The sequence below is a fragment of the Eptesicus fuscus genome, chromosome 2 (assembly GCF_027574615.1).
Source record: "Eptesicus fuscus isolate TK198812 chromosome 2, DD_ASM_mEF_20220401, whole genome shotgun sequence".
Taxonomy (NCBI): Eukaryota; Metazoa; Chordata; class Mammalia; order Chiroptera; family Vespertilionidae; genus Eptesicus; species Eptesicus fuscus.
The window spans coordinates 67759619-67785890 of record NC_072474.1 but is presented as its reverse complement, the minus strand read 5'-3'; the positions used below and the strand labels follow the sequence as shown (position 1 = coordinate 67785890).

Below are 26272 nucleotides of genomic sequence, written 5' to 3'. Positions count from 1 at the left end.
CAGGAACTCATGTGGGGGAAATCAGGGCAAGAATTGAGCACCTTCTACCTGCCACCCCCTCTTGTTGGCTCTTTAATCAGCTACCTTGAAACTGAGATTTAGAAAGATCAAGTCACTGACCCATAGTCCCCAAAGCAGACTGGGCTGAGCTGGGATTCCAGAACACACAAGCATCCCAGGAAATCCTTGGTTTGTCGGACTGGGCACATGACTTGCATGGCTGCCCTCTTGTGCTCCCAGTCAGTCCACCTAGAGGACAGAAACCTTCATGACAGTAAGGTGAGGACTTGATTCCCAAATAATTAAATGACTATGACTACCTATTATTATTATTGCTACAATAATAGCACAGGTTATTAGTAATTCCAAAATGAAAGATTTGCAGTGCTTGCAATGTTGCAGCCATTTGCGGAATAAAGAGGTACTGACTTGCTTAGGTAAGACAGAGTTCTTTTGTGTTTGAGAAAGATGAATAATTATGCTGGATGCTGGCTTGTGGAGAAGCAAAAGGACTTCATTTTCTATGCTTCTCAGTGACACAGTTGTAATCCCCAGATTACATTAGGTGATTGAGCACCGGGAATGTGTGATTTTTTTTAAAAATAGAAGTCTATACTACATTAACAGAGGCAAAGGAAAGGAGGTTCCAGTATTAAAGAAAATCTTACAGGAGGAAAACTTCATTCATTAAGCTAATTTTCCCCCTACATCTTGTAAAAGGCCACCATTATTTCATTCTGCCATTGAGAACATATTTTGACAGCAACTTCCCTAAGCAATCAACATGTTTGTAGCTTTTTACATTTAGGGTTCACCTCCTCTTACTCTGCGTCACACCTGAGAGTGGCTCATTTAGATACTTGGGGTACTCAGTAAATCCTATGGTAACTCAAAACAGGGCTCTGTTAGACCACTGAGGCAGCATTAGCTTTGGGAATGCTGTATCCCAGTCTAAAGTGGATTAGGAGCATTCTCTAAGTGTCGATGGGCACTCTCACAGGGAATGAGTTGACGCTGCAGTTTGTGTGAGAACTGGATGGAGCAGGTGCCTCCTGCTGGCTGTCACACTTCCCCCAGGACCATGAGGTCACTGGAAGAAAGGAGGGAGGAAGAGAGGGGAGGGGAGCTGAGGGAGAAAAAGAATTGAGAAAGCTATTGAAAACAATATCATCATGATAAAATATTAAGTAACTATATGTGTAAGTGTGTGCATTTTACTCTGGGCTTTATAGAATTTTTAAGTGATGGGATTGGGGTGATTTTTATTTTTATTTTTTGTGTGCTTTTCTGAAAATTTCAAATATAATCTTAGGGATAATAAAAATAAAATAAAAGCTAGTTTTTAGACTTGGGACATTGCAAACCCTGGTCTTAATCTTGCAGCTTAGAGCCTTTCCTGGCCTCCATCCTTTCCTGGGCTCCATCCTTCATTTAAAAAGGTTGGTTTGTGTTTGGCCAAATGAAAACCTATATTCTAGCAATAACCTTCTTTTTCTCCCCTCCCCCCTCCTACCCCCCGATACTCAGCATGGGACAGAGTGGGCCTCCTCTGTGTGTAGTGTGTGCACCTGCACTCACGGAGAAGTCCGATGTAGTCCCCAACCATGCCCACCGCTGTTGTGTGGACACCAGGAGCTGGAATTCATCCCTGAAGGAAGCTGCTGCCCCATCTGTGTGGGCCGTGGGAGTGAGTATGAGCTTGTAAAAATAGATCCTCTTTGCCTTTGAGGTTCACCCGGTGACATCCCAAGTCTTCTGTTTCACGTTTACTGTGGTTCAAAGATTCCCAACCCCGTTTCTTATTGGAACAAGACGGAGCCTTGCACTTGGCAGGAAGGGATGTTGCAAAGAGTGAGGCTGGAACAAATCTTATTAAAGCTTCATCCCAAACTTAGGATTCTGCAAGTCTCTGACTTACCTATTTTGCCTTGGCCAGATGTATCCCTCTGCCTTCATAGCTCCTGAGAAGGAAAGGAAGGAGGGACAAGATCCATTGATGTGATTCCATAAGGCCAAGGTAGTTCCTCCTGCCTCCTGGCGGAGAGGAGAATGAACAAATCTCTCTGAATGTAGTATCACTGGCACTAATTCTGCTGGCTGGTCTTTGAGATGGCATAACATTTTTCTCCAAGACACACCGAGCAGGAAGCAGGTATTTCATCTGTCTTTATTGCATCTTCGCTGGAGATCCTGCCTGCCTCCAAACCAAGGCACAGTTCAGCAGGCCAGCAGCACACTGCCAGGCCCTCTCCTTGGAATTCACTCCCGGTCCAAGTACCACTTTTATTACATTTACGGATACATGTCCCCTTCCTTCACAATAAATGTGAATTGTTGTCATGGCTGCATTATGCTCTCTCCTGGCAAGTAATAGCTAATTTTTTTTTTTTTTTTTTTTTTTTTACTTAATGGCACCTCTACTCTTCTTGCCTTTTGCCTTTAAAAAGACCCCTGGTTTCTTTCTGATCCCCAATTATTCCATTTCTGGCCAGCTCTTCCCCTGGAGAACCATTCCAGGGATTAAATAGCATGTGAGGAAATGATGGAAGTAGAATGCTTGCCTCATGCCTTTCTGATGTCACTCACCAGAAAGGGACTGGCATCTGCTTTAAGTCAGATTACCCTGCAGATAAAAATGCTTGAACCACAGGGTTTAGGGGTGGAGTGGAGAGTGGGCAGTGTGAGTCTGGGGGGTCCTGGCTCATGTGTGAGGAGGCTTTCTTGCTGGCCTCCATGAGAAAGACTCATTGGAAGCATTTTGTCCGGAGAGACTGGAGGATCAGCCAGGGCCAGCTCCATCATTTGCTGGGTGGTGTGCAAAATGAGAAAGTGCCGGGCGCCTTGTGCCAAAAGCCAGGGGTGCGGGGGATGTTTTTCTTTCCTTCTGTGGGCTTTTTCAACCTGTCCTTTTTTTCAGTTTGCTATTTTCTTTCATATTCCCTCAGGTGTGGAGATACTTGCTGGGTGGGTGGAGTCCTCTGTGGGCTCCCAGGACCCCGCCCTGCTACTTGGTGCTTAGGACACATGTCCTCCCCTGGCGCCTCATCCAGGCCCCAGGCCCCCTGTGGTGGAGGGCGGCAGGTTTGGGAGCGGGAGGTGGAGAGCCCATCCCAGAAAGGCAAACAGGGAGCCGGAGATGGGACTGTGGACCAGCTGAGACCCTGAACCCCAGTGCATGCTCGTTGGACTTCCCTTACAAAATGGAGAGTTATTAAGAACTCCATACAATGACTGCAAAGCATTAAACCCTAAGAATGGGGCCCCCTTCTTTGTACTGGGGCCCAACATGGGACCCCATGTGATTGCACTGGCCACACACCCATGCATCAGCCCTGGGATCAGCAAGTGCAATCCCCCCAGTAATTTTCTTTTCTCAAACCTTCCAGAGTCCTGTTCCTACGAAGGCCGTGTGCTTCAGGATGGGGAGGACTGGCCACTGAGCTCGTGTGCCAAATGCATGTGTAGAAATGGGGTCACCCAGTGCTTTGCGGCTCAGTGTCCGCCTCTGTTCTGTAACAAGGTAAGCGAGACCGCCTCAGGATGGGTCCTTCCCAGACTGTTAACGTCACTGTGCAGGACTTGGAGTCCCTTCGGAGATTATGTCAGGCCACCACGGAAGTTTAGGAACAAGGAGCCAAGGCTGTTTTGTTTCCCTTATCCTTTTGGAGACCACTGCTGAGACCTTGATTTTACCCTGAGAGGCTACAGTTAGTCTAATTACCAGCCATTTAGGCTAATTGTTACATTATGAAACTGAGCCTCGAGGGTGAACAAAAGGAAGCTGCCCACCCCAGTTGCAGATGTTCCAAAAATGTCAAGCTCAACATCTGGAAAATTCAGTAGTATTGATCGGATTTGTTACTGTCGGACAATGCAGAGGTATATGCTGCTTTTTGAAGACATATATGTGTCTTTAGACATGATTATTCAGCCGTCCACTATTTAATTCTTATAAGATAATGCTTCAAATTATCAAAGGATCTTCTCTGGAGTGGTTTAAAATAGTGGGATCTTATTGTTCTTTTAAAGCTGATCTGATTTTCAAAACATTAGGCTCATCACACAAATTTAAAACAGAAAATCAATTGCAAATAAGTGTAGTATACATGATACTTTATAGTTTTTTACTCTTCCAGAGGCTCCTACAGAGGTTTCTTGGCAGTTGACTGATAACCACGAGAAGAGTTTGCTTCCAGTGAAAAAAAAATAGCTCATTTTTTGATCCAGGGAAAAGCTGGAAGCCAACATTCAGTTGATACAGAGCAGTACTTTGTGTCAAATAAAACAAAATCAATAACATGGCATATTGTGACAATTGGGCAATAATTTTAAAGGCAGACAAAAGGCAATTAGATAAGAAATACTAAATGCCAAATAAAAGGAAAATGTATCTAATTGAAAGACTAGATTGTATTACCCACATTACACCCAACTACGCTCATGACACATCTCTTAATTTAGTACAAAGTCTGCTCTAGCTTTAAGATTACAAATGAGCTTCTTGGTAGAGATGTACAATATCTTACATTCAGAGGACACTGTAGTGTTGAGGTATTTTGATTTGCACATTCCAGGTCTCAGTCCCCTCCTGAATAAAGGATAATTAAGCAGTTTGCCGCCATTGCAATTAAGGAGGTGGGAGGAGGGATGGAGGAAACACCCCATTGGAACCGTTTTCTTTAAATCTTTAAAAACATAGCCAGGGACTGTGTACTAGGGGGTTGGATATTGTAATAATTGAAATTACTATTTCCCATTAAATATAAATTCTGGCTTCAAGTGGTAGCTTCCAAAAACATATAGCCTGCATTGTTTAAAAAGATGGAATTTGGTTGCATGCTTTAGAGTTAATGGATATGCATGCATTCTGAAGTATTGGAAATAGGTTGATTTTAATCATTCTTGCATTATTTATTAAGTCTACATTTTTGTCATGAAATAATTTAAAAAACAACAACTGTCAGATTATTTAGAACCATGTTTTATTTAATATCAGTATTAAATATTGGGTGTTCTGATGATGTAAAGGGATGCTGTAGAATTAGCACTTTTAATAGAAACATTATTACCACCACCATCTGTCATCACCACATGCTGGGCATTTACTATGTACCAACAATTTGTTTTAAGAGCTTTAATTAATCCTCAGAACAACCCTAAGAAGCAGGAATTTATTATCCCATTTTACAGTAGATAAAACTGAGGCACTGAGAAGTAGCTTGCTCAAGGTACCAGAGTTAGAAAGTGTCAGTGCTTCTAGCTTAGGCAGTTCTACATCACAACTTCAACAGACCACACCTGACTTGTAATTTTAACCATTATGCTTTACTGCCTCCCAAAATGATGAGTTTCATAGCATTTATAGAATAATAATCACAAGAGCAATAGTTGCTAACATCATTGAGCATGATTATGATTCTTTTATATATTAACTCATTAAATATTTTTAAAAAACCCACAAGTTCATTAGAAGAAATGTATTTCCAGGTCTTGAGCTCTAGAAAAATTTGAATTTTAATATAAGGTTTTTTTAATTATAAAAATAATTTGTATTCATTAAGGAAAGTTTGGCAAACACAGAAAAGCAGAAAAGAAAATGATCATCCATATTTTCATCATTTAAAAAGACCATTATAGGATTTTTTTGGTAATGAAACGAGAAATTTGGACTGGAACGCATGGTGTTCCCCTGGACAGGATGGTTTTCCCGGGCTCTTTGTCCATTGGAGTTGAAGAATAAAACCATGGACGAAAGGTGGTATAGCAAAGGTGGAAATTTATTGAGAAATAAGCACAGACTCCCACAAGGGGAGGGGGAAAGACTCCCACTGAGTCCCTTTTCCTAGTTTTTAAAGGCTGCAGTTTTTTGTGCCTCAGCATCCCCTCTGATTGGTCCCCTTTGATTTGGTCACTATAGCAACTCCTGAGCTCAAGTGTCCTGTGAAGTACCTGAGGTTCCCTCCTTCTTCTCCCTTATTGTTCTCCTATTCCCTCTGAGCTTTTCTCTTCTTTCTTTGAATAAGAGGTTTCCTTCCCTTTATTCTGTAAATGTGTACCTTTTGCTACTTTCAGTTCCCTTGTCTTATGGAAATGTACCCTTCTGCAACTCTGTAGCCCTGTGTTTTTATCCATGGACCCCTTATTGTTTTAAAATTTCCTAAACCTGCCTATTTCACCCCTAAAAATTCCTTTCAGTAACTCATTTCAATTTTTTGATAGGCAAATGTGGATACATTTCTTTGTTTGCATAGTTATGATTACATTTTAGAAGTTGGTGATAATCCTGTTGAAAGGAGAAATGTCTTATGTATAAATAAGGAGTTGTTCTCCTTAGTGAGAAATATAAATACTAAAATTGCTTGCTCTCAATTGTTCGATGCCTTATGAAAAGAGCTCTAACCCAGCCACATTTTTTGTGGGCTCATTAAAATTGCCTCTTTGGTCTGATCAGAGTTGTTCCTAATGACGTTACCACCAGTTTTTTAATACTATCTTTTTCTCGCTCCCAAAATTGATTAATCTGAGTAGGCTGAACTTCATCTTCAGATATGTTGTTTTCTGAGCCACTAAGTATTTGAGAATCATTTTCTTGTTGTCTATATTAATGCAAGATAATTGGTGGAGTCTAAAATTTGGGATGATTATGTTCTCTTTCCATTTCAGCCCTTTCATCTTCTTTCTATTGAATTCTGGAATTTAGTGCCATGGAGGTCTGTCTGCTTTCTATTCCATTCTATTTAGCTAGTTTCACTCTGTTGGATTTTTGCAGGATTTTTTTTATCTTTATAATTCAAACATTTTCCCAGACATTTCTAGGAGAGATGTCTTTTCACATATTTCGCCTAGAATATTGTGAAGCCCTCTCAGTCTGTATTCTAGTTTTTGAAATGTTTTCTTTGGTTACAGCTCTGATTAATCATATTCTTTCCAGTTATCCCTATTTCTCCAGAAACACCTATGATTCTTAGATTGCTCCCTATCTTCCCCCTCATTATCAATCATATTCTTTCTCATAATTTTTCACTCTTTGTCTTTCCCCTGCATTATGGAGAGAGCCTCTTGAGTTTGTATTTACTACCTGTAGTATTGATTTTAATTTGAAGATTTCACATCAATTTTCTTTTGATTCTTCCTTATTTCTCCTATCGTTGGTTCATTTATTTTTTTATCCCAATGCTTATTCTTTTTTATTGCTTCCCACTTGTATTTAATAAAGACTGCATTTTCTTACATCTTACTAAAGTTGCAAAACTGCTTTTAAATATTTTCTTTTGGATCTTATAGTATGTAGTGTTCAGAAATCTGCTCTTTCTCTGAATCTTTAGTTTGTCATTCCTTTCACTTTTTCTTCAAGGTTCCCTCCCCCCACCCAAGTTCCTTTCTTTCTGTTTACTCATCCTTGATCAAGAGAAATCTACCCATACCCACTGCTTGAAAGCTGCAAGGATAAGAGGCCTGCCCCTGGCTAATTCCCCTTCTTAGAGCCTTAGCCAGATGCTAAGAAATGTGCATGTCCTCCTGGTCCAGGGGTCTGCCAAGTTTCATGTAGAGCAGCTCTATTGTACTGAGATCAAATATTTTCCTAACCCCACTGTCCAACCCTCTTACATTCTGAATGCATGAAACAAAAACTATAATCCCCAGTTTGAACTGTTGCAAAGGGCTCTTTCCATCTCTCTCAGAAACTGTATGTTTTACATGTGGGGTGTCCTCCTCCCCCCACCCCTGCTTTTTATCACCCCCTCCACCTCCCCAAACACACATAATTCCCACTCTTTTTTAAACTTATGGGCTCTGACTAGATGTAGAAAAGTAGACCCCGAGGCCCCCTGATTGCCTCAAACAGTAGCATCCACACACCAGAGGGATGAAGGCCATGTTGTGTTTGATATAGGAAGGCAGAGAGCTGGGAAGACGTGATAGTTCTTATTCCTATTTAGGCTTACAAACCAAAGGAAGGCCGCAGAGTGCCTTGTGGTCAATGGGACTTCCTCTTGGCAATGGCAGGAGGTAGGCTCTTCTACTTTTTGTTGATGGAAGTTTCACCTCTTTCTATATCTTCAGAAGTGTCATAGTGGGAAAATATTTTATCAAGAGCTGTTAGGCATATGACACTATACACTTCTTTATCTTAAGTATTTTTATTTAGAGAATACAATAGAATATATCCTAAATGGTAGTTTGAACCAAAGTTATAAGGACATTAATTATATACATATATATTTTCATTGGACTCCTGTGAAAACTGAGGGTAATATATTAGACCCCGGGGTTAGCAAACTTTTGCAGATGTTGAAAAATTTCAGCTTTGAGTGCCATACAGTGGAACAACTACTCAGCTCAGCCATTGTATCACAAAATGTGCTGCAGATAATGTGTAAATGAATGGATGTCATTGTGTTGCAGTGAAACTGAACTTATAGAACAGGTGGTGGGCTGGATTTGGCTCAAGATCCGTAGTTTTTTGGCCCCTGTATTAAACTGTACATTCGAAAGAGCAAATCTACAAAGACCAGAATGATAGGATCCAGGTGTGTGATAGCAACAAAAGGCATGTTAAAAAGCTGTTCCCATTTCTCTGACCCACTTCGCTGCTCACCTTTTACTTGCCTCTGCGGTCGTCTGGCTTATGAAGCCTCAGCCCAGATGGATCTCACCTCTGAATCATAGAGTTCTCTGGTATTCCGGGATATTTTCTCCTGAAATGCTTTTTCTTTCCTGCCCTAGTTGGTCTGTATTTGTGAAGGAAGCCTCTGTTTCTGGCAACAAATTACATAATTAGGTACTGCCAATAAGAATCAGAAAGCTTGATTTTCCCTGTACCAACCTCCATATCAGCAACCCCTCCCTCCCCTACTCTCCTGCTGACTCTGCTGCTATACTTGGGTTTAGTCCAGGTTGGTGAAGATAGATTGATACTAACTCAATTTCTTCTCAGGATTTGTGATCATGACATTTGTCCCCTGTTTACTTAACGTTGTATAAGTTCATTTGTTTACTTCAATGAAGACATTGAAGACTGTGATATCAGATAAACCTTTATTTTATTCCTCACTGCAATGTCATTAAACTAAAGAGTTCTGAAGTCAAGAAATGCTCAGTGATTTCAATCCATATCCAGTTTTCACAGGCTCTGTTAAACATCAATGGTCATAATATTTTGCATATAGAATCGAAAGAAATAAAATAACCTAAAGCATAGAAAACAGTTGTCAGTTTAATTACAGTGATTCAGGTGTTTGAAATAGATCCCATTATATAGTAACATGTTAATCTAACTCATCATATATAATTAGGGTAAAGGAACTACTGAAGTATGGCTGGAATTTTCCAAGAAAAATTAAGGTTATTTGGCAACTACCCTCCCACCCCCCCACCCTGGTACATTGACCTTGTTTTCCCTGCAGAATGAACACCAGAGTAACCATGGTAATAAAATCTCATTTTCTGCTGCTAATAAGGGAATGAAGAGAACTGTTATGAAGTATGCTTTATATAAGATCTACCACTTCCTAGTCATTGAAACTTGGTTTCTTGGAATACTCCTTCCCCTGCCTTTAATTGGTCTATCTTCCTGCCCATCAATAAAACTGCAGTTAAGAGTCAGAGTGAGAAGCTGGCTTTTGGGCATTAAGGAGGAGACTGTTGCTGTGAAAATTCTTAGGGGAGCAGAGACAGAATGGTTTAATATTCTGGGGTTGAGGTGGGGTGTTAGAGGTACATAAGTACTGACATATTCCCAGATATCTAGAGATAGCATTAATTTTTTTTTCATGTTAAGGACCTCCGTAATGCACATATGTAAGTGTATGGGTTCACATAAAGATGCAAAAAAGTAGTGAAATAGTCTATGAGGGATACCTTCTCTTTGAATTTAAAGGTAGCTCAGCAGGGGTGTGAATGCTCCTAGGTGTTGATATGGTTAGTGTTCTGAGTTTCCACTACTGACCACTTACTCCTCCCAGGTCAGCTGTATGACCGTGGGTGAGTCACATAACCTCTCCGTGTCTATTTTTCTTGTTTGCAAAGTGGCAATAAGAGCATCTACTTCAGAGGTCCATGTCAAGCACTTAAAACAATGCCTGGCAAACACTAAGTACTATTATTATTATTATTATTATTATTATTATTATTATGGTTATTATTTGTGCTTTTGTTTGTTTTTAGAAGAGGCTGGGACTTAATGAATGTGTAAACTTCTTAATAGTCACACTGACCTTGGAATTGCTCATTTTTATCAAAGCCCTGGGTTACTAATAGATACCAAATTCCTCAAATGTGAGGAATTGCTGTTAGTGGATGCTTGAGGCACATGCTTCAGTTGGCTATGAATAAAAATCTCCTACTTTTATGGATTTTATTTTATTTTATTTTAAAAAATATATATATTTTATTGACTTTTTACAGAGAGGAAGAGAGAGGGATAGAGAGTTAGAAACATCGATCAGCTGCCTCTTGCACACCCCCTACTGGGGATGTGCCTGCAACCAAGGTACATGCCCTTGACCGGAATCGAACCTGGGACCCTTGAGTCCGCAGGCCGACGCTCTATCCACTGAGCCAAACCGGTTTCGGCTGTGGACTTTATTAATGCTTCCTTTTGATGGATTATCCTTTTCTGCTTATTCAGGATGAAACTGTGGTTCGAGTTCCTGGGAAATGCTGTCCCCAGTGCTCTTCCGGGTCCTGCTCCGCTGCTGGCCAAGTATTCCAGGTAACCTCTGCTGTACGCCATGCACGTGTTTGACGTGCCTTTTCACACATCTGCCCTCCATTCTTCCAACCATTGTACCTCCTGCCCTCATGTCTGACGCTTTGCCAGGATTAGTAACTCAGTACATAAGCGTCTTTTTTTCTTCTCTACGTGGAAGGCCTTTATGAAAAAATTAAACGGGAGGGGATTAGAAATATGAAAGGAATGTGCTGGCAAGCAGCCCCCAGCTCATGAACCTTGGCGAACTAACTGTTCATACATCTTGAAGAGAAAAGAGGACTGTCATTGGTTACTATCACTTTATACTTAGGTTGTCTGCTTTGGTTGGATTTTATGTACTGATATTTAGAGATAATGCCTCCTTACCTTATACTGAGTGGGAGGGCATGGGGATGGTAGGTGAGAGAGGGAAGAGAGGCAGGGGGTTGTTGGTAGTGGATCCTCTAAACTTCAAAGTACTATTGGGCAGTCTGGATAGCTGCTTAATAGATAGTAGGCATCAAGTAAAAACCAGTCCAACAAAGGGAATAAATCAATGAATATTCTGTCTCAGGAGTGCCCAACTGAGCCAAAAGAAGGTTACGTTATTCAAAAGCAAAGAACATATTAAGAGTGAACCCAACCACTTCTCTTGCTTGTCAACTACTCTAAGGAAGACTAAATAGAAATTGGGATTATGAGTCTCAGTAGAGAATCTGGGGTGCTGGCGTGGGGGGGAGCGTGGTGTCACAAATTACAGGTGGATCACATGAAATGTGAATGCAAATAACTAACGGGGGAAAGGATTTTTGTGTGCACTAGATGTGTGCTGCCCAGTACAGTAGCCATATATGTGCTAGATTAATTTCTCATGGAAGAGATAGCCTCTGTGTCTGTTATGAGGTTTTTGGCTGCAAGGAACAGAAATACTCCTCTAAAAGTAGCTAAAATGAAAACATTTATTGTCTCATCTAACAGGAAGTTCAGAGGTAGGGCAGTTGCAGGGTTGCTCAGTTCGGGTCTCAGTGATGTCATCAAGGATCTAAGATCTTTTGATCTTCCCACCCTACCATGCTCAGCATGTAGCATTTGCCCTCTGTCCTGTGTCCTCCAGGCCCCAGGATGGCCTCAGCCCAGGCAGCTTATCCTCACATAACCACCACTAAAGGCTGGTGGAAGAAAGGAGTGTCCTTTTCTTCATGGGGAGCCGAGTCTTCCTCTTGACCTCTGCCTCTCTAGCAAACTTCCCCTCGGTCCCCTCGGTTAGGATTGGGACAATGCTGTGCCCTGCTACAGGGGAAGCTGGGAAAATAAATATGTGGCAGAGAGAGCTGGATTGCCTGGCAAAGAAGAAGAACTAATGAATGATCATTGACTAGCCAACAAACTGGCTCTTCCTATGCATCCTCTTTGTGCCTGGCATGGGGCAGGCCCTCAACACATCTGTGGGATGAAGAGAATGGAATGACAGTTAATCCAGAGTTCCCTCTGGATACTTATTGACTTTGTTCTGAGAGGCTGTTGCTACCCAAATGGTATCATTTCTCACGAGTACATTCAGTGTGGCTCCATTAAAAAATGAAATAAAAAATAGTTTGTCTTACGCGCCTGTGTTTCTACTTGATATGCGTGACATTGGATTTTCCCCTTTCTCCTTTCCCTTCTTTACTCAGCATGGTGAACAGTGGAGTGAAAACGCCTGCACCACATGCCTATGTGACCGGGGCGAGGTCCGGTGCCACACGCAAGCCTGCCCCCCTCTAAGATGTGAAAAGGTACTGAGAGAGCGTGTGGCATGATTTTCAAAGTTTTATTCTGGGCCACTTTAGAAATGGGTTTCTTAGTCCAGTGTGTCCTTTGGGGCAATCAAAAGTTTATAATGTTTACTATCCTACCTAATAAAAGAGTAATATGCAAATTAACCATCACTCCGCTACATGCACAAGCCACACCCACCAGCCATGCCCACCAGCCAATCAGAGCGAGTATGCAAATAAACCCAACCAAAATGGCTACAGCCACAGAGAGCAGGAGGGAGGCTTGGGTTTTCCAGGCAACGGATGAAGCCAAGCTTTCCACCTGCCCTTCCTGGCCTAAGCCTCCACTCAAGGCTACAAAGTTTCAATTATAGAAGGTAAACAAATCCAAACAGAAATGGCGGCAGCCACGGAGCTAGAAAGAGCAGGAGGCTAGGGTTGCCCCCCGCTTTCTGCACACCCTGGCCGGCCCAGGCCTCCGCTCCAGGCTACAAAGTTTCAATTATAGAAGATATACAAAAACCCCAACAGAAATGGCTGCCGGCCACGGAGCGAGCAGGAGGTTTGGCTCCACTCCAGGCTACAAAGTTTCAATTGTAGAAGGTAAATAAATTCCAGATACCAGGGCCTCCGCTTGGGTTTCCAGGGGGCGTGGCTGGCCTGCAAACCACCACAGGCCCCTCGCTCAGGCCGCCTCACACCCCAAGGGAACCCCCACTCTGATCCGGAACACCCTTCAGGGCAAACCAGCTGGCCCCCACCCCTGCACCAGGCCTCTATCCTATCTAATAAAAGAGTAATATGCAGATTGACCATCACTCCAACACAATATGGATGCCCCCATGTGGTCAAAGATCCTGCCCCCATGTGGACACAAGATGGCCACCACAAGATGGCCAGCAGTAGAGGGCAGTTGGGAGGCACCCGACCTGCAAGGGAGGGAAGTTGGAGGCGATCAAGCCTGCAGGGGAGTGCAGTTAGGGGTGACCAGGCCAGCAGAGGATGGAAGTTGGGGCAAACAGGCTGGCAGGGGAGCAGTTAGACATCAATCAGGCTGGCATTGGAGTGGTTAGGGGGTGATCAGGCTGGCAGGCAGAAGTGGTTAGGGGCAATCAGGAAGGCAGGCAGGTGAGCAGTTGGGAGCCAGCAGTCCTGGATTGTGAGAGGGATGTCAGACTGCCTGTTTAGGCCCGATCCCAATGGGCAGTCGGACATCCCTCAAGGGGTCCCAGATTGGAGAGGGTGTAGGCTGGGCTGAGGGACACACACACCCCCACCCCTGTGCACGAATTTCGTGCACCGGGCCTCTAGTATTAGATAAAGATATGGAAGGTCTGCTTCTAGGAAGGAGGGCTGAGGGAAGGGGGACTTGCCCGGCTGGGTGAGCTGGGGGGAGGAAGAGAGTGTGGTGGTGCATTATGGCCTCCTGTCCCACTGGCTGGGATGTCTCCTAAGCACCCTCCTTCACCCCTCTTCTTCCTGTTTCCTCAGGGTCAGAGAAGGGCTCAGCGCCATGGGGAGTGCTGTGAGGAATGTGTGTCTCCTGCCGGCAGCTGCTCCCACCATGGGAGGGTGCGGTACCAGGATGAGATGTGGAAGGGCTCGGCCTGTGAGTTCTGCGTGTGTGACCGCGGCCGAGTCACCTGCCACACCGGAGCGTGTGCCAGGGTGGAGTGTGCCCAGGTAAGAAGCAAGGGCATTTCCACCTGGACTGTGAGAGCGCTCTCCGATGGGATGGGGGTCCCTCCCCGGTTCCCTACTTCTTGGCAGCGGAGGGACCCACCCGGCCACCAGGTGGACTGCTTCTAGCACAGGGATTCTGTGGTTGAAAGTAAAGGCCCCCGTTTGCTCAGACAGGCTCGGAACAGTCCCCTGGAGCCTTCAGCTCTCAGGGCACCTGGTCAGACGGGAAGGCCTGGGACAGACACAGGAAGGGAAGGACACGATGTGGGCATGAGCCTCTCAGCCAGTGCAGCTGGACCTCATTGCTGGTGCCTGCCCAGCTGGCTGTGCTTGGGAGACAGAGGCCCTCGGGTGCTCCAGGCTCAGCTTCTGCTGCAGGCCCCACTGGCAGCGTTTACGCAGAGAGGAGGGCTGCTCCTGGTGCCCAGGAAAGAGAATAAAATGTTTTTATGTTTTTGTTCTAAGTGGGGGGTGGGGGGAGTAATTAACTCCCTTGACCTCTTTTAACTTCTGCTGTCTGCTGAATTTCTAGAAGCCTCTCACAAAGTAGCCTCTGTTTGCACTATAGTATATTGTAGGGAAATTGCTTTTTTTCTTTCTCTTTGAACTCAATTTTTACCCACTGCAAAACAAATTGCTTTTAAAGTTGTCTCTTTCTCCCCTACCGCTCCCTTCGCCCCACCAGTTCCCCGCGGGGTTGTGAACTTGAATAGAAGAGGGAAACTCGGGGGATCAGAGACACTGGGTGTCTGTAAAACCATTTTCCTTTCTAATTCTTCCTCTCCACGTCTCAGCTCCTCCTCACACGGAGCCTAAGGAGGAACAACCTCTCAAACAAGCCTGTCTTGACAGGGTTATTTTTCATTTGCCTCCTACGTCGGAGTCCTGGCAGACCTGAGACATGTTTAAGTAAAAAGGGTCTCGCTTCTTGCAGATTTACTTCCCCCCACATGCCTTTTCATTTCTTCTCTTTGATTATGTCAGGGCCTCAGAATGGTTGGATGAAGATGAGAAAAACCCGAATCAGGGCCCTTGTCTTTCTCCCTCTCTCAGGCTGAGGCAGGGCTTCCTGGCCTCGGCAGTCTGCCCAGAGGATGCTGGGTTATTTCCCAAGGTTTTAATTTGTCTCAGATCTTTGGGTTTATGGAAAACATGGAAGAGATGATCCTGGTAGGGTGAGTCCTTCGGCTGTCTATTGTGTCTGAACAAGGAGTGGCTCTCAGAGAAAATCATTTGACCTACTACCCCCAAGGTTGGTGAGTTTCCAAGCGCTTCCTGTGACACCTACGTGTGGCAGCATAAGCCAGGTCTTCTCTGTTTTTAGGGAAAATGAGGAGCGACCGCGGATGTAAGTGGAGAGGGCCTCGATACTCTTCAATAGCACTACCTCATCTCTTTCCACGTTCATCTCCCACCCCCACCTCATCTTCTCTTCTGTTTCTTCAGGTGGTTAATCAACTAAATTGCTTTTTTTCCACATTACTTTCATGTTCCTAAATTTCATTTAAGGTGCAGGGTTCTAAATTGGAAATACTATCAGAAGTGAAATTTGCCTGACCGGAGTGGCTCAGTGGTTGAGCATCGGCCTATGAACCAGGAGGTCATGGTTTGATTCCCGGGTATATGCCTGGGTTGTGGGCTTGATCCCCAGAAGGGGGCATGCAGGAGGCAGCCCATCAATGATTCTCTCTCATCAATGGATGTTTCTATCTCTTTCTCCCTCTCCCGTTCTCTCTGAAATAAATAAAAATATATTTTTAAAAAAGAAGTGAAATTTTAACTAAAATCGAATCTTACATAGAATATTCTTTAGCTTTCTTTCTATGCCATACATCTGTAAATAATGACCTTGGTTAATGACCTTGTGTAAACCTGGGCATGTTAACCTTGGTTAGTATGGTTAATGACCTTGGAAAAACCTGGACATACTAACTTCCCAACTTCTGTTTAGTTGGATATAGAAAGATGAACAAGACACACATTCTGATCTAAGAGTTCCTAACCTTTGGGGAAGTCAGATACATAGACAGAAATTATAATATGTAGTGACACCAGCAATTATGGAAGTATGAATTAAATGCATTAGAACACCTGGAGAAAATGATTATGTCTGCCCAAGGGAGCAGAGAAAATATGCTACTGGTATTTTTATTCAATTCTCACCTACTTGCTGCCTTTTCTAGAATATCAAGGTCATTAGATTTCTAATCTTGGATACCAAGGGTGGATTAAGTCTAAGTGTTTGCACATCCACAAATATGAGGAAGCCAATTGTGCAGCTTCACAATTGTAATGATTATCTCACTGGTTATCAACAGCAGTATTCTGAAGAGCATTAAAATCAGCACACAACTTTTCTTTAAAAAGGAGAATATGGTGCCCTGCCAGGTGTTGCTCAGTGGTTAGAGCATTGGCCTACACACTGAAGGGTCTCAGGTTTGATTCCTGGCCAAGGGAATATACCTGGGTTGCAGGTTCAATCCCTGGCCCCAGTGGGGGCACGTGAAGGAGGCAACCAATCGATGTTTCTCTCTCACATTGATATTTCTCTCTCTCTCCCTCCCTCCCATTCTCTCTAAAAACCAATGGAAAAAATATCTTCCAGTGAGGATTAACAAAAAACAAAAAAAGAGAACATGATATGACCTTTGTCTTTGACATGGTAAACCAAATTCCTAGACATAGGAACATAAATAAATCAACAGTAGAATAGCACAATATGATGATTTCCATTTTCCTATATTTTGTTATCTTTAAAGATGAATTCAGATAAAAAAGTCAAATTCCTTTTTTTTTTTTTTAAAGGGACCTAGCATTCATTCATACAGGGGTGGGCAAAGTAGGTTTATAGTTGTGAATATGTGAAACAGAGTTTATTATTGTATTATGTTTATTAATCATTATATTATTTTCCATGTGAACAACTGTAAGCCTTCTTTGCCCCACCCTGTATATGAGACATAAACTTATGGGGACTTGATGGGTGATTGTAGCAAAGTGCATGGAAGAGGGTGGGCATGCCATAAAAGTGAGGTTCCTTCCCCTTCTTCAGTAGAGGGAAAACCTCTCAGAAGAGTGTTTCCTTTTCCAGTGGGCAGGTGTGTGGAGATTTTTGTCTGGTGGGTGGATATAGGTGTGATTCCGTGGGGAGGGGTGAGCAGATTTAATATGGCCTATGCAGCAGAATCTTCTCAAAAGAAAATTAGTTTTGTTTCACAAAGCAATTTTTCTCAAAGCAAAAGTCAAGAGCTAATTGGAGTGAGTTCCCCACCGCAGTGAACTGACACAGGTTGGGGCTTCTTCTATAAAAAAGAAATCTATTTCGAACTAACCACCTCACCAAAACCGAATCCTTGCTGCCCGGGAGCAGGGCTTGCTGTTATTTACAGGGAAAGGAAGACTTGGAAACGCCACCTTCCTTGCTTTGTTGGGGTGATGCAGGTTCCATCTTCAGTGTTGTCTCTGTATTGTGGTGGGCACTCAAGAATTTCATGCGTTTTGTCTTTAATAGAAGTACACATACTCTGTCTTGTTTCAAAACATTGTTTTAAGCAACCTAGATTACATGCCTATAAACTCCTTTTTACGCTTTCAAATCAAATTTCACTGTGTTTCTGGGTTATGCCTTCACTACTAGCTCATTTGTCACATTTCTGCAAAACAATTTATATGTAAATAGTCTGCTCTCTGTAGCACCCATTGGCCTCTGATTGGCATTAGATTTTGATAGGCAGCGATCTATACAGAACTCCCTTCTTATTTACATAACTTCTTAGACACTAAAAAGTTCATGTGTGTGTTTTTTGTTTGTTTCTTTCTTTTAAAAGTTTATGTTTTCCTCTTTTAAAATGATACATTTTCATTTTAGGAAATTAAAGACAAGAAAAGTGGAAGAGACTTTAAAATCTATTCATAATGCTACAATTCAAAGCAACCAATGCTGTTTTTATATTTTTTCTTTAATGCACAGTGTTTTAAGCATAAAATATCATTGTGATTATTCTGTTTAAGCTATCTTGCATGATTTAATTTTTTTTAAAGGGACCTTTCATGTTCCTAAATTTCTGCACTTTAGATGTAATATAGTTCCCAAATTAAATAATGTCTTCATTTAGAGACATCACCATTTTTTAGAAAATAGATATATCTTTTAAAAGTGAAAAGTGCTTTCAAGAATACTTTTTAGCTCATAGATATTAGATATTAGTGTATGCATACAAAAAATTGTAAACGGAGATTGTATTTTTAACAGGAGATTCCCTGGGAGGTAGAATTATACTTTCTAAATTATAAAATTCACAATTATTTAATTTTTATAGTAAGCATTTATTATTATTTTGTAATTAAAAACAAAAATTTTGAAGTTGCTGATATTGGGAAGTTAAAATAATAACAATTTGAAAGTTAAACATCTACTTTCCTAGTGTGGCATTTCTTTCCTTCCTCATATTTTTTTAAAATAGTGATTATGTAAGTTAGATAACAGTTTCAGAATATTGAATAGCCATTGTTCTATGTTTAACTTATGCTTGAGACTACATCTGTGCACAATGGACGTGTCTGGTTTTGTTTTCAAGGGAAAACATTGGTTTGACTTGAGCGCCATAAATGAAACCAAACCACAAGTTCAAACCTTATATATCGAAGAAAGCCTGATCCTTTTCTGAAGCTCACAGCTTTCCAAGACTGTAACATTAACCTTGGCCATTCTTGTTATTCACATGAGCTCCTGATCCTGGGTAGGAAATTATGGAGGGTTCTGTGCACAAGTATCATCAGAACTGGAAAGAAAAAGGTTTTGGGGATAACTAGTGACTGTACTGAGCAGACTTTCTGTAGGAAGACAGTGCCGGGGGGGGGGGGGGGGAGGGGGGGGGGGAGGGATTCAATGAGTCCTGGGCCAAGGCAAAGGAGAATGCTTAACGTCTTTCATTCCAGTCAGGGAATCCAGCTGCTTCGAAATTTAGCACTGCTACCTGGGGATGTTAATTTGATAAGTCTCTCTGCAACCCTCACTTCTATAGGGTGAAGAATTAATTCACTTAGATGGAAAATGCTGTCCTGAATGCATTTCAAGGAGTGGCTATTGTGTTTATGAAGAAAATGCAGAATTTGTGAGTATTGGGAAAATAACTAAAGGCCATTAAGAGCTAATAATTAAAAAAAAGAACTAATAATTCAAAATTAATTTAATGAGGGAGTATTATTACCTTCTCATTTCTTTCGCCTATTCATTTGTTCAACAAATGTGATTGTGGACCTACTATGTGACAGGTACTGGGGATGCAGATGCGGACACAGTAGGTGCAGTCCATACTCTCATGGAGCTTATGTTGTAGTGTGGGGACACAGAGGACAAAGTTCTGCCCAGAGTATAAAGCAGCTTAATGGGGCTAGGGAGTACCTGGGATGGAGGCAGGTGCTCTTTTACACAAGGTGGTCGGGGAAGTCCTCTCAGGCAGAGAAATTTGAGCACAATTTCTCAGCAATTGAAAAAGCCTGAAGCAGAAATGTGTTTGGCACGTTCAAGAAACCGCAAGCGTGAGTATTGCAGCCCGACTGGTGTGGCTCAGTGAGTGTCAACCTAAGAACCAGAAGGCCACCATTCAATTCTGGTCAGGGTTGCAGGCTTGATCCCCACTTGGGGGGGAGGAGGTGGTGGTACAGGAGGCAGCTGATCAATGATGCTCTCTCATCATTGATGATTCTATCTCTTCCTCTCCCTTCTTCTCTGAAGTCAATGAAAAAAAAATTTTTTTTAAAAAGTGAGTATGGCTGAGGGGAAAGGAATTGGAGATGAGGTTCAGTAGTGGCCTGGATGCAGTGGTAAAGATGTGTTTACCCTGATGCAGATGGTAGTGCTGAGCAGTGCCAAGCAGAGCAGTGCCTGGGATCTGGCTTACTTGTGAGAGGATCATTTGGGCTGCTACTTGGGCAAGGGACAGAGGGGACGAGACTGGAAGTAGGTGGTTCAGTTCAAAGGTTTTGCCATAGTCCAGAGAAAGGGTGATGGTGTCTTGGCCTAGGAAGGAAGTGGTGAATAGTGACCAGATAGGATCGAAAGAATTTTGATGGATTGAATGTTTTGAAACTCTATTTGCTAAGGTTTTATTTCTCCCTACAGCTGTACTCTTTTACTGTAGAGCCAAAAAAAATATTTATTTTAATCTTTTCAAATGTACTCTATTCATGTAGCCCATATTTTTCACATGAGGTTGTGGAATGTTAATACGTTCAACCGGGTTCTTAAAAAAACGTGCCTGTTGATCATAAATACAACTGCTTCATTGACCAACCAGAGGAGGATTATAAGAATTAGGATTAGGTACTTTGATTTGTGAACTGATTCCTATATACTTTTTCTCTGTGATCTGAGTAGATTGCATCTATCCACCTGCCAGTGTTCTGTATATGCTGAGGAGGCAGTATTGTTTGTGTAGGGTTAATGTGTAGGCACTAGGTTGAGATCCCTACTTTGCCACATACTGTGATCTTGGGCAAGTTACATAATCTTCAGCTGTAAAGTAGGGATAAAAATGGTACTCACCTCATGGGTCTATTGAGATGATATGTATAAAGCACTTAGAACAGTGCCTGGCACACACAAAACAGCTTTAAAATGATATTATTGTTATTATGGCGTTGGTATTGTTTGTTTAATAGTGGTGTTTCATAGCTCAGTCATTCTTGTTTCTTAAGAATTTAAGAGATTAAAGGTTCCCTAAAAATGTTGAATCTGTATTTTCTCAATCATAGTATTAATTTTTTCTGCTCATTTTTGGAGGTCAATTAAGCTCAGTGGAATTAAAATAAAGCAAATTATTTTAAATAAGCTCAAATCCCCATAATGCTCTATCTAGTTCTACGCAAGATTCAAGAGTGTTCTTACAAGCTTAGATCTCTTGACTGTGAAGTCCTTCCCATTGAGGGGAATGGAAGCCAAGTGCTCAAACACAAAGTGAGAATGAGAATTTAAAAATATTTCCTGGGCATCTTGTCTTTGCCTCATATTGGTATGCTTTTCTTGTTTTATATAAAGATAGATTTTATTCCTATTCATAACTGATGAATGTTGTTGCATGTCACTTGGGGGAAAATGGATAGTTCCTAATGAAAAAATAGATAGATCAGCTTAATGGTATTTTTAGTGGTATAATAAAAACATTTCTCTTTGTTCCTAGATGTCCTCAAATGTGAGTGAAGTTAAACATATTCCAGTAAGTATAGATTTTTAACTTTATATAGATACTTATAAAATTGTTTTAAGTGAAGATCTGCATAAACTGTTCTGTGGAACCTTACTGCTTAGGATTTTTAAGTCACATTTGATGGCCATGGCCTCAGATTAAGAATCTTAATAATAACTAAGACTTTTATTCATTGAACCTTCTCTCCTTTCTTTAGCTTGTTCTTTTCCCCACAATTGGTAATTAATAATTCAACTACAAGCTCCTACGTAGATCCTTTTCCATTCTTCTGATGATTTTCTCCTCCTGAATTTTCTGGCCTAAAATAACTCTGTTTAGCTATTAGTGCAATTTCATGTACTGCAAAGCATTCAAGAGAGAGCTTTTTGGGTCTTGAGAGAGACCCAGGCAATACCACGTGAGAGAGAGAGAGTGATCACTCTCTCTATAGTGTTTGCAGGACAGTGTTTTACGGTTTCTTTTTAAGGGAAAATGTAAGTGTGTTTGTTCACCTAAGCAACCTTACACTGTTGGAGGTTATAGAATCTGGTCTGCCTTGAATTGGAAGAAAAGCATTTCTGCTTTCTCAAGATAATCTCTCTCATTTTTGTAATATTGTCATTCATTGTTGCTAAATACTGCCACACTGGAATTTTAACATGGTTTGGCTTAATAAATGTTTTATCAAGTCTTTGTCTTAAAATATGTTCTCCTATTCTTACCTGTTTTTACCTCCTTCATCACCCCAAAACATTCTGGTGGGAACCTCTGTCTCTTTCCTATACTCTGGGCAAGTGGGATAGCAATAAACAAACAAATAAATAAATAAATACTCTTTATAATTCACCGTAGATTTTCTGTCAAAGTACTGATGTTTATTACCATAATTTGTTGGAAGAAAAGAATATTTTAGTGTGAGGTTGCCTGTGGCACATCTACCGCCCATTAACCCTTTGCACTCACTTAGTTTTTTCTCGATTCCTTTATTCTAATGCTAACCGTGTCGAATCACACTCGAAAAAGGTTAAAAAGGTACCTGCCAAAACTTTCATTTTAAGAATACAATGACACTACCGTTACTCTTACTGTAGCAACCATAAGGAAATTCAGGGCTTCCACCAGCTTCCCACTGTTATCATAAAAATTGTAGGTAATGTACCTGTTAATCACTAGGTACCAAGTAAACCCCTCTGCTGTTTTCTCCATGAGATGAGATGGGAAACAAGTGTTCTATGCTTCTTGCTCATTGTGGGAGCCCCAGGATACTTTCACAAAGTATCTTTCTGCCTGGGTTCTATATTAAAATAACCCAATTAAAAACAAAGAATTAAAAATACTGTCCTTTTAAATTTAGGACACCTCTACTAATGTCCTATTTCAGGGTTAAGTTTGTCATGGTACTGATCAGGAGCCTTCACTTTGTCCCATATGGAAATGATCAATTCTCCACCAGTAAACTGTCTTCAGAATCTCTGCACTCTGCTAACAACACCTTTACTATCTCATGTAGGAGGGAGAGAAGTGGGAGGAAGGCCCTTGCAAGCTGTGTGAGTGCCGGGGGGCTCAGGTAACTTGCTATGAGCCCTCATGTCCACCGTGTCCAGTGGCCACACTAGCCCAGGCGGTGAAGGGACAGTGCTGCCCAGAATGCACAGCAGGTGGGTCCATGTCTGATTGATTTCTACTGAGATGTTTTCTACTGTCAAAAAGACTCAGATCCTCTCCCCGTGCCCTTGTTTGTTTGTTTTCTCTTTTTCTTTTTTGCTTTCCCCCCCCCCCAAAACCACCGATTGATTTTGTTGGTGTTTTTTTTTTTTTTTTTTTTGGTGTTTTTTTGTTTCCTAATTTTTCTAACAAATGAGGTTAATTAATCTTGGTCCAGGTATTTGCCAAATTCAACGGATGATGGGTATATGACCTATGGCCATGTCATTGATCATCTCTAAGTCTTTATTTTCTTGTTGATAAAATGTGCTTTATCTACTTCACAAAATTATTGTGAAAAATCAAATAACATAATTTTTGAAAACTTGTAAAGGCAACTATTTGGTAGGACTGTTTCTTTTTTTAAGCTATAAGGACAATTGCTGAAAGTTTGTTATGGATGTCCATTTTTTCTTTAAAGGTGAGCTATTAAACAGATGGTTCCTTTTGCAATTCTCAAAAGGGTTTTTGAAGTTTAAAGACTCATTAATTTCTTCCAAAAGAAATTTTTACCTACTTGTTCTGCAACTCTGCTTTCAAATCACCTGGGGTTGAATTAGTTCCAGTTAATAATTGTTGGCAAGCACTGGAGTTACTCTGGCTGAACAGTAATTTGCCTATGAGCTTTGTCTCTCAGAGAAGTGGCATTTTCTTCCATTCATATTTCACAATTAATTGTTTTCATCCATGGGTTGCAATTTTTCATATTGGCGGTTGTAGCACTCAACTTATTTTGGCTAATCACAGTGTTTCGTGAAGAGTGTATTATGGGAAGAGCAAAGCAACGTTATGTTTTAATTACATTACCTCCACCAGAGTGGCTCTCTGGGTTTTCCAAAGCAAACATTTAGCACATTATAATGTAGCATATCTTGAAAATCAGGTCCTTGACAACTTTAAAACCTGAAAGAAATTCTTTGCTGACAATTAACATTAAATTCAATGATAATCCCAGTTACTGGGAATGAGATTTGAAATTTTAGAGAAAAAGAAGATAACTGGCTGTATTTTTTTTTTCAAAGAAAATAAAATTTAAAAAAAAATGTCGGTTTTATGTCTTATCATTTTATGCACATCAAAGCTTAAGAACAACTGAAAAGTCATAATTTATTGAATCTGTTTAAATCATATATTGTAGAGCTAGTCATTCCTGTCTTAAGAGGAATTCCTGCAGGTAGAAGCATTAATAGGCTGGTTTGGTAATGTTCTTAGCATCTTTAATTTGAAGCTATAGGAGACAATGATGTCATTTCAGATAAGGAGAGATTTTAGGAAATCTTGCATTAAAATTTTTTTTTTTCTATTTGGGAGCCTTTTTCATACTTAAGTTCCAGAGTTTTCTGTTCTTCATATTCTATACAGCTCTTTTTTTGGGATGATGTAAGAGAAATAAATTAGATGGTCTCTACTGAGTTTTCTCCTTCTTTGTCTTTGATTGTAGTTTACTGCCACCCAGACTGCTTGACCTGCTCTCAATCTCCAGACCACTGTGTCCTCTGCCAGGACCCCACGAAGCTGCTACGGAATGGACGGTGTGTGCACAGCTGCGGCCCGGGATTTTACCAAGCTGGGGCCCTCTGTTTAGGTATGGCTCTACGCGGCGCATCCAGAGGTGGACAGAGGCTGACTGCTGTCAAGGAGGGGGTCCTGGATGCAGGAAATGCACAACTTCCAGACCATTATTAGATAGTAAAGCCATCCATAGGTTACTTGCTTCTTTACCTCCAGGTCTCTTTCTTCTAATATTTTACAGGTATTTCTAGACTTACTGGCAGATAGGTGATGGGGAGAGCAGATGCTTGCTATGTAGTCATGGCTGGATTTTTCATTTTTTGAAGGATAGTAATATCAGGATGCTTGGTGTCATTTATTAAAACATGCAGTGAATCCAAGATAGAACTTTAGTATTGACACGGACATTTGAGATCACTTACTAGAACTTTCTCATTTTGCAAATGTGGAACCTGTGGGACAGAGAATTAACCTGCTTTCTCAACATCACACAGGTAATTGCTAATAGAGCTCATCTCTCATGGGTTCTTACCAGAGGATCCAGAATGTGTCCATGTGTATTTTTGAATTCTTACATAAAGTGAAAAGGAGAACTTACCTGGGAAAATTTAGTATGGTTGGGGTCAAATCATAGTTACTTTTTTTTTTTTTCTTTCTATTCCTGAATCATAGGGTTAACTATGAATTTAAGAGTGTGTAGGTTCATACCCTGGCTGTGAGTATTTAACTTCTCTGTGCCTCAGTATTCTCATCTGTAAAGTGGGGTAATGCTGGTGCCTTCCTCAAAGGGTTCTTATGAAAATTAAGTGTGTCAATACATGTGAAGTGTCTAGGATATAGTCATGGATCACTATAGGTTAACTGCTTTTATTATTTTTGCAATTATTCACTTAATCCTACTTTCTCTCCTGATTTATAATCTTCAGACTGTTTGAAATTTATTTATATCTCTGCCATAAGTTGTGGAGGAAAAGAGGCAAGGGGTATTTTTGTGAAATGGTTGAGTGAGAAATATATTGGGGACTAATGGATAAAAAGAAAATAACTCAGATCCCTGAACCTAACTGCCTGGCTTCAAATGCCAGCTTCATGTGACCTTGGTTAAGCTCTTTAACCTCTGTGAGTTTGTTCCTCATCTGTAAAACTAGAGGCTCGGTGCACGAAATTCGTGCAGGGGGGGTGGGGTTGGCGGTCCGCTCAGCCCGGCCTGCACCCTCTCTAATCTCCGGGATCCCTCTCGCAATCTGGAACCACTGGCTCCTAACCGCTCACCTGCATGCCTGCCTGATGTCCCTAATTGCTCCCCTGCAGGCCTGATCCCCCTAACTGCTCTCCCCTGCTGGCATGATCACCCTAACTGCCTATCTCCTCTCCCCTCCTTGCCTGATCGCCCTAACTGCCTAACTGCTCTCCCCTCCTGGCCTGATCCCCCTAACTGCCTAACTACTCTCCCATCCTGGCCTGATCCCCCTAACTACCTAACTACTCTCCCCTCCTGGCCTGATCCCCCTAACTGCCTAACTGCCACCTTCTCCCTTCTGCCTTTTCCTGTGGCACCAGCCTTCTCACCTTCTCCCTTCTGCCTTCTCCCTTCTGCCTTCTCCCTTCTGCCTTCTGCTGCAGTGCTGGCTTTCTCCCTTCTCCTGCAGCATCAGTCTTCTCACCTTCTCCTTCTGTCTTCTCCCTTCTGTCTTCTCCTTTCTGCCTTCTCCCTCTGCCTTCTCCCTCTGCCTTCT

At 41.7% G+C, this 26272-nt stretch overlaps 1 protein-coding gene across 1 annotated transcript in view; it reads left to right on the top strand.

Annotated features, from left to right (window-relative positions):
* The window catches only part of FRAS1 (Fraser extracellular matrix complex subunit 1), a 440116-nt gene that overhangs the window by 178474 nt on the left and 235370 nt on the right, over positions 1-26272 (top strand). The window contains exons 5-13 of the mRNA XM_008143649.3: positions 1528-1687; positions 3387-3520; positions 10631-10714; positions 12367-12468; positions 13942-14133; positions 19158-19247; positions 21315-21350; positions 22831-22978; positions 24466-24609. Coding sequence (XP_008141871.2) covers positions 1528-1687; positions 3387-3520; positions 10631-10714; positions 12367-12468; positions 13942-14133; positions 19158-19247; positions 21315-21350; positions 22831-22978; positions 24466-24609 — 1090 coding nt within the window. The remainder of the gene's footprint in view (positions 1-1527; positions 1688-3386; positions 3521-10630; positions 10715-12366; positions 12469-13941; positions 14134-19157; positions 19248-21314; positions 21351-22830; positions 22979-24465; positions 24610-26272) is intronic.